General features: G+C 41.1%; 1 protein-coding gene across 2 annotated transcripts in view; it reads right to left on the bottom strand.

Moving 5' to 3' along the window:
- The window catches only part of LOC136260075 (AT-rich interactive domain-containing protein 2-like), a 77,582-nt gene that overhangs the window by 8,932 nt on the left and 54,258 nt on the right, over positions 1-14,392 (bottom strand). Inside the window, exons 19-20 of one of the 2 annotated variants that reach the window (XM_066053689.1) lie at positions 2,733-2,822; positions 2,578-2,669 (exon numbers count right to left, since the gene is read on the bottom strand). The exons of the other annotated variant lie outside the window; for it this stretch is intronic. Of the exons in view, the coding sequence (XP_065909761.1) occupies positions 2,578-2,669; positions 2,733-2,822 (182 nt within the window). The remainder of the gene's footprint in view (positions 1-2,577; positions 2,670-2,732; positions 2,823-14,392) is intronic. 2 annotated transcript variants of the gene reach the window in all.

The raw sequence follows: 14,392 nt of genomic DNA, 5'->3' as shown, positions 1-14,392 counted from the left end.
CTTCTATATATCCGAACCCCAAGGGAGCAGCTGACAATGTTCTCCCGGGCCCTCTTAGCCCCTCAGGATGGCCAAAGGTCATGAATGAACTTTGTCTGCAAGCTTGTCAACTTTGAATCATGTTTTGTAATTTGCTGGTACTAATATCTGCCTTTACATAATTATGTAAAATAATAATTATAATAATACACATATTAAAAAAAAAAAAAAGAAAAAAAAAAAGTATGTCTGTCATCCACCTTGAAGACGGGTGACTCAGTCTGGACCCGTCTGTTTGGGGAAGGAACAAGTTCCTCCTGGGCCATGGAGTCAGTCCTGACTCCCATTCAACCCCAAACAGAGACAGATGTTAGAGTCAGTAGTCGTGTCTTCAAATCAGGTAACCTGTAAATATACTATATCTGTGCAAATATTTGTTGTATGTGAGTTCCATCAGCTGTTCCGGGACCTCATGCCATATTATTTCACTCATTCCTCCAATCACTAGTCAAATAGCCTGCACATGTAAACAACTGACATTAAAGTCTATTCAGCTTCAGCAGCTGCAGTACCACTGGAGGGCTGGTGTGCTCTGGTATGTACTTAGATAATTTGTTATGTTTTGTGAGATAAACAGTGATAGTTCAGGTCCTAGCCTACTTGTCTGACCAGCAACTTTGAGTTGAGGTACATAAGTGTACAATTTCACAGCATTAACTTTACTAGCTCTACTTTTAGTGGAGTATACACAAGTATATCCTGTAGAGACCTACAATCAGGTATCGGTTAACTATTGGTAAAACAGGATAAAAATGTATCGGATAGCGATTTTCCCTAAAAAGTGGGAATCGGTACAACTCTACTATATTTACAAAACTAAAAAACAACTACTGCTGATGCATTAAAATTGAATCCCACAATCACAGCTTATTTGGTTGGCAAAATTCAATGATATATAAGAGGAGAGATAACAGTATAACATCAAAGAATCTAATGATTTCTGGATGTAGTGTGCACTCCTATTAGGCAGTGCAATGTGTCAAGTTAACGAGATATATGCACTACCTTAACAAGATATATACCACTCTGCGTGGGCAGTTCAAAGGCACCGTCAGTGCCATAATTTGTATATTGCACTGCTGCAGACTGCAGCGAGTGCATTATAACTTATAACGCACTGGTTGCGGTTTTGTAGACCACAACGAGTGCATTATAAGGTATAATGCACCGACCGCAGTGCAATATACAGATATTGCACTGGCTGCGGTTTTGTGCAGCATAGCACAAGTGCCGGTGGCGAAGACCACTACGACACCTCACCTAATGGGTGGAAAGACACTTTACAGTTCACTCGAATTCTTTTATAGCCTGACATGTAAAGGTCGATTGTGGGCCATAACATCACCAATGCGTATAATGTTTACAAGCAGCCAATGGCAATCGAAAAAGCCAACGCGGGTGGCCACAACTCTAGTCTACATATATATAAACGTACTTATACACCTTAGTAGTCTGGTGCCATATTAGCCCAGATTAAACTGTAGTCCACTTCGACAATGACTCAATAAAACTAATATATTCTAAATAATACTAACCTTTACGTTCGATTGTGGTAACCAGTTTTGTCATGCCACCAGATTCGAGTTTAGCCAGTGTGAATAGTAAGAATTAGACTAGTATCGTTTAGTAGTTAGGTTTTGTTTACTTAAACCATTTATTTAGCTGATTTTTTTCGCTCAAGAGAATCACTATGGCGATTAGTCTGGCGCTTAGTCTATATGGCGATTGAGTGATCACGCTGGCATGCTGAGCACTACATGATGAGAGTCGAACAGCAAATGCAGGTTAGTGAGTATAACCCATAGCATACTAGCTTTCAATATCTCAGGTGGCTGCAGTACTGCAGGGGGAACGTCATCGCAACGTCCGGCTTGGTTACCCACAATCGATGTTAGAAACCTGGCCTTTATAAGTGTTACAGCTGTCTTGTGAGACTCTCCCTACCTATTAGGTGAGTGGTACATAACAGTTATACAACGTGCACTCGTGCTCTACCTGTATAAACGCACTTGCCTTCGGGCCTGACGGCCCTCAGGCTTGTGCGTTTATATCAGGCAGAGCACTCGTGGCCGTTGTATAACTATATAATATGCACAGGTACATAATGCGTATATCTCGTTAGGGCAGTGTGTAATGAGATATACACACTGGTACATATGCAGAACATTTCGAGCCAGTGCAATATGTGATATATGTGCAAGCAAGAGTTAATTATTAACTCTTGTTGCAAGGCTTCCACGCACATCCAATTTTCTTACTGTAACCAGCTGTAACTTGACTATTCAGCAAGCCATTGGCCTAAAATTTTCACAAAGTCATTCCATAGAATAGTACAATACCAGGTCAAAATTTGAAACTAATGGCATACTCCTACATTGAGTTATGGTACTTCAAAATCATAAAAGTGGATGTGTGTGGAAGCCTTGTTTGGTCAAATTCGGTCACATATGTGCACTGGCTTTCCTTTGATCTGAGATGTGAAAGTTGTATGTATTAATAATATAACACAGCAACGCAAATGACAAAACAAATTTAAACCTGATGGCTCCTGGTGAAGACATCAATAAATTGTATAGGATAAGTGCAGCAGTTAATCTAATGCTCTTTGTTAACTTAGACTCCTCTTCAGCCTTAACAAAATGCATATGTGGTATGCTAACATACGTACTGCACAAAACTACGCATTGTCATACCTCAATAGTTTGTACAGCTTTTAGACTCATAAGAATAGTGGCTGTTGATGGAATCCGTGGTTGGTTAATAGGAGAAGTACAGTGAAACACCTGTTATTTAATTAATGATACAGTATTAGTTTCTACACTAAATCACATTATATGTAATAAAACAGGTTGCTGTATATGGCGGATCACGGATCAACGGAATACAGATTGATGGATCATGTGATGAACATATTCCACCGCTCATTGGAGATGTTTATAAGTATTGTGTCAGTATGTAATCTATGATTAAATATACTTGATATAATTATTTTACTAATAATGAAAAAACACTGCACACATCACTGTATCGCTAAAATGCCCACATACTGTTCCTGGATTTAGCTAGCTACGTGCCTCCACTCAAGTCCATATTTGCCGTCGGATTTCCATTGTCCTAAGTAGGATGTCCCACTGTGCCTGTAGGACAGTGTGGACATCCTAAGAAATGTCCCATATGTCCCATCATTACAACACAATCCTACTTGTCTGTCCTATTCTTTTGGTCCATATAGGACTGGTTGGACATCCTTAGGACTGTCCCATGCGTTCCCTTGTCCATCAAATCAATCCCTTTGGTCCCATATAGGACATCAATCCTACTTGTCCGTCTTATCCTTGTGGTCCAATATAGGACTGGCTGGACATCTTTAGGACTGTCCCATATGTCCCACCAATACAACTCAATCCTAATTGTCCGTCCTATCCTTTTGGTCCCATATAGGATAGAGTGGACATCCTTAGGACTGTCCCATATGTCCCATCAATACAACTCAATCCTACTTGTCCGTCCTATCTTTTTGAGCCCATATAGGACTGGGTGGACATTCTTAGGACTGTCCCATATGTCCCACTAATATAGCTCAATCCTACTTGTCCGTCCTATCCTTTTGGTCCCATATAGGATAGAGTGGACATCCTTAGGACTGTCCCATATGTCTCACCAATACAACTCAATCCTACTTGCCTGTCCTATCCTTTTGGTCCCAAATGGGACTGGGTGGACACCCTTAGGATTGTCCCATTTGTCCAACCACTACAGCTCAATCCTATTTGTCCGTCCTATCTTTTTGGGCCCATATAGGACTGGGTGGACATTCTTAGGACTGTCCTGTATGCCCCACCAATACAACTCAATCCTACTTGTCTTTGGTCCCATATGGGACTGGGTGGATATCCTTAGGATTGTCCCATATGTCCCACCAATACAACTCCATCCTACCCTTTTGGTCCCATATAGGACTGGCTGGGAATCCAAAGGACTGTCCCATCAATACAGCTCAATCCTACTTGTCCGTCCTATCGTTTTGGTCCCATATAGGACTGGGTGGACATCCTTAGGACTGTCCCATATGTCTCATCAATACAGCTCAATCCTACTTGTCCATCCTATCCTTTTGGTCCCATATAGGACTGGGTGGACAAACTTACGACTGTCCCATATGTCCCACCAATGCAATTCAATCCTACTTGTCCATCCTATCCTTTTGGTCCCATGTAGGACTAACATGACGAGTCCAAGGAATTATTATTCCGATTAGGGATCAAATAAAAAGTAGTAATAAAGGAGGCCGCCTGCACTTGATATACTACTGTACATACATTTGTACATTTGATTCCTAGTTCATTCAGTGTATAGCTACCCATGACTGAATTAGGGATTAAATGTCCATATATCTTCAAGTGTAGGCAACCCATCCTGTTTCAATGCTTTTTTCTTTGATCCCTAATCAAAATTCAAGTCCAAATTATCCTTGCACTTATTTGTTTAATTTTTTGTAACATGAGTGAACCTGCGCATATTGCACTAAGAGAAAGCCAACTATATTGTTTTCATCTGAACACCTCTCTCTCAACCACCAATTATCGAAACAGTGAAGACAGTGGCCATTACACTTCATGGATCTTATTTTGACTGGACTTGGCGTTCCACAAGGTAGTGTTTTAGGACCTACCCTTTTCATCATATATGTTAATGACTTGCCAGATGCTTTACTAAATTTCTCAGGTCTGTTTGCTGATGATACCAAATTATATCGTCCTATCACCTCACCTGTTGATACTGATCTGTTGCAACAGGATTTAAACTTTGTGCTTGAGTGGTGTGGTACTTGGTTGTCACTTCTAAACTTCCCTAAGTGTAAGCATATGAGTATTGGCCCCAAATCTACATCCAGGCAGTATTACTTTTTAATAAACAATGATGCACACCCTATTAGTACTGTTCAAGAGGAGAAAGATTTGGGTGTCACATTTGATGAAAACTTACATTTCAAGACACATATTAACCAAATAATACAGAAAGCCAACAATGTGTTAGGCACCATTAAACGAAACTTTAATTCCAGAGATCCTGTTGTAATACGATTACTTTACACCACACTCGTAAGACCAATTCTAGACTATGCCTCTACCATATGGAATCCTCATCATTTGGGAAACATCCGTGAGCTGGAAAATATTCAAAGAAGAGCCACAAAGTTGATACCTACCCTTCAAAACTTACCCTATTCTGACAGACTACAAAGCCTCAATTTACCTAGTTTATCTTACCGTCGAAATCGTATGGACTTAATTATGACATATGACGCTTTGCCTTTTCACAGAGAATAATTAATAACTGGAATTCCTTACCCTATGAAATTGCCACTTCTCCCAATGTACTAAGTTTTAAGACTAATTTAGATCATTTTTTGTATAATCAACATTTTTCATTTGTATGATTTAATTGAGATTGGTTTTATAAGACTCTGTCTTCTTATACAAATAAATAATAATAATAAGGAAACCATCATGTGGTGCTATCATGAATTGACATCTTGCATGCACTGTCAGCAAAGATAAATGGAGGACAAAGGTAAGTCCATGAAGCATGCTAAAAGGCACCTGTCAAGCTTAAATATCATCAGATAGTGAAAAATCAAGGCTGTAACCTTAGCTGTTGCTGAGTTACATTTGTCTGAAGGCATCAATCAGGCAGTGAGTCAGTAGAAAATTCCACTGCTAATTAAAAATAATAAATCAATTGGAAGCATTTCAGGTCATATTGAGGGCTTGGTTATAACCTAAGCAATATCCAATGTACAGAGGTTGGTATCTGGTCAATATTTTTTGTGAAAAAGTGCAAACCTTCATGATGCCATATATACAGTACTACCACACTGTATGATAGCTAGCATACAAAAGCCATTGACATGATAACATTTTTATTCCGTATATACGGCAAAAATGGGACATAGTACATGTATTTAGGCCATGATGTATGTGGTGTAGGGCTCAAATGAATATTCTATTATTCGAATTTTCAGTGACTATTCAACTATTTGAATACCACTTTGAGTACTGGAATATTCATTTCAAAGGAAAGATATAACATCAGGTGTACCATATATAAAAATTCTTGATATCACATACAGCTCTGTAAGTGAGCAAATTATTTTGATTTTGTATTGTATTAAGGAGGCATATACTCTGTATACAGGATTATTGATATCTCATGGATAGCATGCATGCAGAAGTGATTATAATTTTCCAGCGCTGATCTTACAAATGTCAGATCAACTTTACAGTATCTGACATGTTACTCAAACAACACTAAATACTTGTTTACACACTATTGTTTGCAGTGGCCCCACCTGGTTAGTGAATCTCCTAGCAACAGAACATTGCTATTACAGTATGTCAGCTAGAGTAACTATGCAGGTGAGAACCACAGCCTACATCCAAGATTCCCTGCCCTGAAAAATGTCAGATGAAACAAGAAAATAGGTGGCAATTGTATGTGACTGGCCAATGGTCGATTGTCTCTTGTTGAATGTATTTATCTCCTGATCGGTAAACATGTGCACACTGAACCAAAGGAAGAATGACACAAAAAACATCGATTGGGTGTATGAATGTTAGAGCTGAGCAATAGTACAACTATCACGATTGACATTAACTAGTGTTGTGCGATATGGCATTTTTTTTATATCACATATCACGATTATTGCTCTCTTCTTTATCACGATACGATAAATTATCGTGATATACAAATTGCATGAAATTATGGTAATAAATTGCTAGTATTTGAATATAAATCATGTAAAATAGTCCCTAACATGCACTTTCCTCAGCAAGTAAGTCTGTTATAAAGAAATTAATATTGTCTTGAACATCATTTTCTGATGAAATTGCTACACCATCATATAACAATATAAATTTTTTATCACGACTACAATATAAAAATTAATATATCACGATAATCAATATAATCAATATATTGCACATCACTAACATTAACTACGATTATGATAGTGTCACGATATTACTAGCAGTTTTTAAAGGCTCAACCTCGCATAAAAAATCACATACATAAATAATCCAATTACACACCACATATCTGCTTTTCTTACACTCCATTGGCAGTATAAAGTAGGTGTAACCATGCACTCAGGGTGATGCAAAATGCTTTCAACAGGTCTCTGTTGTGCTTACTCACTTTTCTAATGGCTAGCTAACTAACTGATATTGATGCCTTTAGCCAATCATAACCTGACCATGGTTTACGCCACCATGGACTTGATTCTTCACTGTTTAACATCACTTAGGCCTAAGGCATGCCTTTCTCCAAGCGCAGCAGCTACCAAGCATGCATGGACATACCTTTTGTCCTCTTTCATGCTTCAACTTAGGTGTTGATTTGTGAGTAGCATGTCAATGGCTTCTTGTGCTGGCTATTACATTAAAATGGGGATTGCCCATCGTTTCTATTCAGAATTTAGAAATAAAAGTAATGAAGGAACATAAGTAGTCTACACCTACAGCTATGCTTACGTAGTTAGGGTCCGCAATCAAATAAATCGACTTTCAACAAATTACTCCCAAACCATTTCAACATGTTCGGTATAGTGAAAAGTTATTATATGTACCATCTAACAGAATCTTTCTTTACGTGACAGGAATCACAATTCTTTTCCACGTGCGATTAAACAAAAATGCACACACTCCACATAAAGCGCACGTATTCTCTCGTACTTGGTGTATGAATTCCAGGTCCTTAGTTGGTTCAAACCCACTGCAGAAATAAATAAGATTGTAGTTGTTGATTTGGTACCAAGCTACCCTTCTTAGCCAAAATGCTGAAAACTATGAATTTTGAATTTTATGTGACCTAGCAGCCAGCAGAAGAAACGCCAACAAACCTCCAATAAATGGCATAAGATTTAGATATCGCTTAGTGAACAGCACAAGTTTCATGAAGATCTGCACTTTCCTTCCACTAAGGTGAAATTCTTAATCATGCATATGAGTGGAAATCGAAGACGTGGCTAGTTTTATTGCATATAGCATACATAAAATTTGTTGATCCATGTACAGTGTCACATCTATGCATGGATATAGTCTGTGTATATAAACCAGCATTAGCTAGCACCAGGTTAGCTAGTACTTTCACGACTATAGAAATCTTTGAGGTACGCAACCCGATAAATAAATTGGTCACCCTACCAATATCATAGCAAACCATTGCTAGATCCATCACGAAAAATGAGGCATGATAATTGTCTTCACAGAAATATCACTTTTAGTATCTGACAAGATGCAAGTTTTGTTTAACATCTCAGGCAAGCCACAGACTCCAATATTTTTAGCTTTGGAGACAAAATTGGGCAAGCCCAGGACTTCACTGGGGTGTGCAAAATCTCAAACAAAAGGGGCAGTGCCACTGTTTGATTTGCTACATCCATAGATAATAGACACCTCATACTGGATTGGAAACTTCCAAGCGCCACCTAATCTATCTGTGTTTCGCGCCCCTTATACTGTACACAGTACCGGGAGTATATTGTATAAGAACATGTTTTGCTTACTGGTGAGTAGTAAACCTACCACTACGGAATATAAGGTTTGGCCTATTCATAGTTGGTGTACTGATGTGTATTAACTAGAAGTTTGACAAGCGCGAAAGGTTGATACGAGAGGCGGGATTTGTGAACTTGACTAAACTGGAGCGGATATACCATGAAACACATACCAGTACACGTAGCATTAGATAGTAATAAGCATCACCTTTAAACTAGACTTGTTCACCCCGCCATTTTCACAAACATGTTCAAATACTTTTTATACGGAATGCGCCTATACCAGTAGTAGGCCAATCGCCACTAAAGAAACAATCTATTAAACTTACTAGTTAAAACAACCGAGCTGTATCCAGACAGTAAAACAGAATCTTCGAATGAAAGAGTGTTTGAAAACTTCAGGCGCAAAACGCGGATAGAACCGCAGTTTTGTATGGGCACTATACGTGTGCTTCCAATCCAGGTAGGGGTGTCTATTATCTATGCTGCATCTGAGAGATGGCTATGCCAATCAGCATTCAGTTATTCTTCAAGCAGTATTACTGCACCCAATTTTCCCCAAATTAAAGATTCTGTAACCACTGGGTGTATCCACAATGCATGTGCAATTATATACAGTGTAAAGTAAAACTAGCACACAATGTAGCAATTACATATTCCTCAGCAATAACTACTGTAGTATACTGTCACTATAATTATGGAGTTGCAACCAAAGTGCTCGACAGCATGCAGTAATGCATACATAACACTTCGGTAGCAGCGACTGCACAGCATGCAGCGAGACGGAATACTGGCATACACAGTGGCAGCAACTGTACAACATGGGCAATGGCACGTGGCAACACAGAACCCTGGCATACAAAATGGCAGCAACTGTACAACTACAGCATACAGCAACACATAACACTGCGTGGCATACACAGTGGTAGCGGTAACACATAACAGTGTGGCATACACAGTGGCAGTAACTGTACAACATGAACAACTGTATTACACGCGGCAACCCACAACATTGGCATACACAATGGCAGCAACTGTATGACATGCAGCACTGTGGCTGGAACCGTACAACATGAAGCAACTTCATGGTATGCGGCAACACGGTGGCGGTGACACATAACATTGTGGCATATGCAGTAGCAGCAGCTGTATGGCACAAGACAATGAAGAACGCTGGCATATAAATGGCAATGACTGTACAATGTGAAGAAAACTGTATGGCATGTTGCAATGCAGAAAACTGGAATATACAATGGCAGCAACTGTATAGCATGCAGCAGTGCAGAAAACTGGTATATACTATTGCAGCAACTGTACAACATGAAGAACTGTATGGCATGTGGCAACACAACACTGTGGCATATACAGTAGCAGCAACTGTACAACATGAGCAGCTGTACGGCATGTGGCCACTCATGGCATACACAGTGGCAGCAACTGTACAACATGGGCAACTGTACAGCACGTGGCAATACAGAACACTAGCACACAAAATGGCAGCAACTGTACAATATGAAGCGACTGCATGCATTAGCACATAACACTGTGGCATACACAGTAGCAGCAACTGTGCACAACTGTACGGCATGTGGTAACACAGAACACTGGCATACAAAATGACATCAACTGTATAACATGAAGCAACTGCATGGCAAGCGGCAACACATGACACCATGGCAAACACAGTGGCAGCAACTGTACAGAACGTGGTAACAGAGAACACTGGCATACACAATGGCAGGATGGCAGCAGCTGTGCAACATGAGCAACTGTACAGCATGCAGCAACACATAACACTGTGGCATACACAGTGGCAGCAACTGTACGGCACGTGGCAACACAGAACACTAGCATACACAATGGCATCAACTGTACAACATGAGTGACTGTACGGCATGCAGCAACACTTAACACTACAGTGGCAGCAGCAACACATAACACTGTGGCATACACAGTGGCAACATTGGCAACTGTACGGCATGTGGCAACACAGAACACTGGCATACAAAATGGCATCAACTGCACAACATGAAGCAACCGCACGGCATGTGGCAACACAGAACACTGGCATACACAATGGCATCAACTGTACAACATGAGCGACTGTATGGCATGCGGCAACACTTAACACTGTGGCATACACAGTGGCGGCAGCAACACATAACACTGTGGCATACACAGTGGCGGCAACTGTACAACGTGGGCAACTGTACAGCACGTGGCAACACAGAACACTGGCATACACTATGGCATCAACTGTACAACATGAGCGACTGTACGGCATGCGGCAACACTTAACACTGTGGCATACACAGTGGCAGCAACTGTACAGAACGTGGCAACACAGAACACCGGCATACACAATGGCATCAACTGTACAACATGAAGCAACTGCATGGCATGCGGCAACACATAACACTGTGGCATACACAGTGGCGGCAACTGTACAACATGGGGCAACTGTACGGCACGTGGCAACACAGAGAACTGGCATACAAAATGGCATCAACTGTACAACAAGAGCAACTTCACGGAATGCAGCAACGCATAACACTGGCATACAAAATGGCAGCAACTGTACAACATGAAGCAATGTATGGCATGCAGTAACACGTAACACTGTGGCATACACAGTGGCAGCAACTGTACGACATACTGTACAGCACGTAGCAACACATAACACTGTGGCATGCACAATGGCAGCAACTGCTGGAACTTTACATCACGTGGCAACACAGAACACTGGCATACAAAATGGCAGCAACTGTACAACATGAGCAACTGTATGGCATGCAGCAACACTGTGGCATACACAGTGGTGGCAGCAACACATAACATTGTGGCATACATGTGGTAGCAACTGTACAACATGGGAAACTGTATGGCACGTGGCAACACAGAACACTGACATACAAAATGACATCAACTGTTCAACATGGAGCAACTGCACGGCATGCGGCAACACATAACACTGTGGCATACACAGTGGCAGCAACTGTATGGCACGTGGCAATACAGAACACTGGCATACAAAATGGAATCAACTGTGCAACATGAAGCAACTTCATGGCATGCAGCAACGCATAACTACTGTGGCATACACAGTGGCAGCAACTCACTGTACAACATGGACAACTGTACAGCACGTGGCGGCAACACAGAACACTGGTGGCATATAAAATGGCAGCAACTGTTCAATGTGAAGAACCTGTACAGCATGCAGCAACACATAACACTGTGGCATACACTGTGTCTGAAACTGTACAGCATGAGCCGCTGTACAGCATGTTAACACTGGCATTTACAGTGGTGGCAACTGAACCACATGAAGCAACTCTATGGCATGTGGCACACAACACCGTGCAGTACACAGTGACAGGAATGAAACAACATGAAGTAACTGTGGCAACACAGAACACTGCGGCATACGGGCATACGCAGTGGCAGTGAAACAAGGAGATCGCCTACACTTGATGATATACTAGTGGACATTTAATCCCTAATTTAGTCATGGGTATAGTGATTTAATGTCCACTAGTATATTTTCAGGTGTAGATGGCCTCCCTTGTTTCACCACTTTTTATTTCTATTATCCCTAATATAACTTAAAATTCTCCTTATACTTATACATTAATAATCATTTAGTATAAATGGGTGTGGCATCGTGCATACCTATGAACTATAACAGTGCAATCAGACATAACCAATAAGTAGGTGTGGCTCACAGAAGCTAGCTTTATGCAAGACTAAATATTGGCTCATACAATTACTGTGTATTTTTGATTTGTACATACATCCATGTATGCTTCTTTCTTTACACCGTGGGTCAGACCACTGAACAATGTTGTTAACATTACACTGACACAATACACTTATAATTACGTAGTTCATCCATAACATAGTTAAGTGGTTTGAAACGTGCAATTATTACAATAATAGCTTTTTCAATAAGATCATCTATTTGGGGTAATGAACATTTTTAGGATTGAACTGTATTCGTGAGACCAATGGAACAGTACTAAGGATATCCACCCAGTCCTATATGGGATCAAAAGGATAGGATGGACAAGTACTGTATTGGTGGGACATTATAGGACAGTCCTCAGATGTCCACGACCAAAAGGATAGAATGGACAAGTAGGATTGAGCTATATTGGTGGGACCAATGGGACAGTCCCAAGGATGTCCACCCAGTCCTATACGGGACCAGAAGGATAGGAAATACAAATGGGATTGAGCTGTATTGGTGGGACATATGAGACAGTCTTAAGGATGTCCACCCAGTCCCATATGGGACCAAAAGGATAGGACGGACAAGTAGGATTGAGCTGTATTGGTGGGACCAATGGGACTGTCCTCAGGATGTCCACCCAGTCCTATATGGGACCAAAATGATAGGACGGACAAGTAGGATTGAGCTGTATTGATGGGACATATGGGACAGTCTTAAGGATGTCCACCCAGTCCCATGTGGAACCAAAAGGATAGGACGGACATGTAGGATTGAGCTGTATTGGTGGGACCAATGGAACAGTCCCAAGGATGTCCACCCAGTCCTATATGGGACCAGAAGGATAGGAAAGACAAATAGGATTGAGCTGTATTGGTGGGACATATGAGACAGTCTTAAGGATGTCCACCCAGTCCCATATGGGACCAAAATGATAGGACGGACAAGTAGGATTGAGTTGTATTGATGGGACATATGGGACAGTCTTAAGGATGTCCACCCAGTTCCATATGGGACCAAAATGATAGGACGGACAAGTAGGATTGAGCTGTATTGGTGGGACATATGGGACAGTCTTAAGGATGTCCACCCAGTCCCATGTGGGACCAAAAGGATAGGACGGAAAAGTAGGATTGAGCTGTATTAGTGGGACCAATGGGACAGTCCTTAGGATGTCCATCCAGTCCTATATGGGACCAAAAGGATAGGACAGACAAGTAGGATTGAGCTGTATTGGTGGGACATATAGGACAGTCCTTAGGATGTACACTATATCTTATATGGGACCAAAAGGATAGGACGGACAAGTAGGATTGAGCTGTAGTAGTGGGACCAATGGGACAGTCCTCAGGATGTCCACCCAGTCCTATATGGGACCAAAAGGAAAGGAATGACAAATAGGATTGAGCTGTATTGGTGGGACATATGGGACAGTCTTAAGGATGTCCACCCAGTCCCATATGGGACCAAAATGATAGGACGGACAAGTAGGATTGAGCTGTATTGATGGGACATATGGGACAGTCTTAAGGATGTCCACCCAGTCCCATGTGGGACCAAAAGGATAGGAAGGACAGGTAGGATTAAGCTGTATTAGTGGGACCAATGGGACAGTCCTTAGAATGTCCATCCAGTCCTATATGGGACAAAAAGGATAGGACAGACAAGTAGGATTGAGCTGTATTGGTGGGACATATAGGACAGTCCTAAGGATGTCCACTATATCCTATATGGGACCAAAAGGATAGGACAGACAAGTGCTGTATTGGTGGGACATATGGGACAGTCCTAAGGATGTCCACCCAGTCTTATATGGGACCAAAAGGATAGGACGGACAAATAGGATTGAGCTGTATTGGTGGGACATATGGGACAGTCCTAAGGATGTCTACCCAGTCCTATATGGGACCAAAAGGATAAGATGGACAAGTTGTATGGGTGGGACATAAAGGACAGCCCTCAGGATGTCCACCCTGTCCTATGGCCAGAGTTGGGGGTAACGCATTACAAATGTAATGAGTTACGTAATAATATTACTTTTACAGTAACGAGTAATATAATGCATT

Source organism: Dysidea avara, chromosome 7 (genome assembly GCF_963678975.1).
Source record: "Dysidea avara chromosome 7, odDysAvar1.4, whole genome shotgun sequence".
Lineage (NCBI taxonomy): Eukaryota > Metazoa > Porifera > Demospongiae > Dictyoceratida > Dysideidae > Dysidea > Dysidea avara.
The sequence above is the reverse complement of the archived record's forward strand: the minus strand, read 5'-3'. Positions and strand labels throughout refer to the sequence as shown.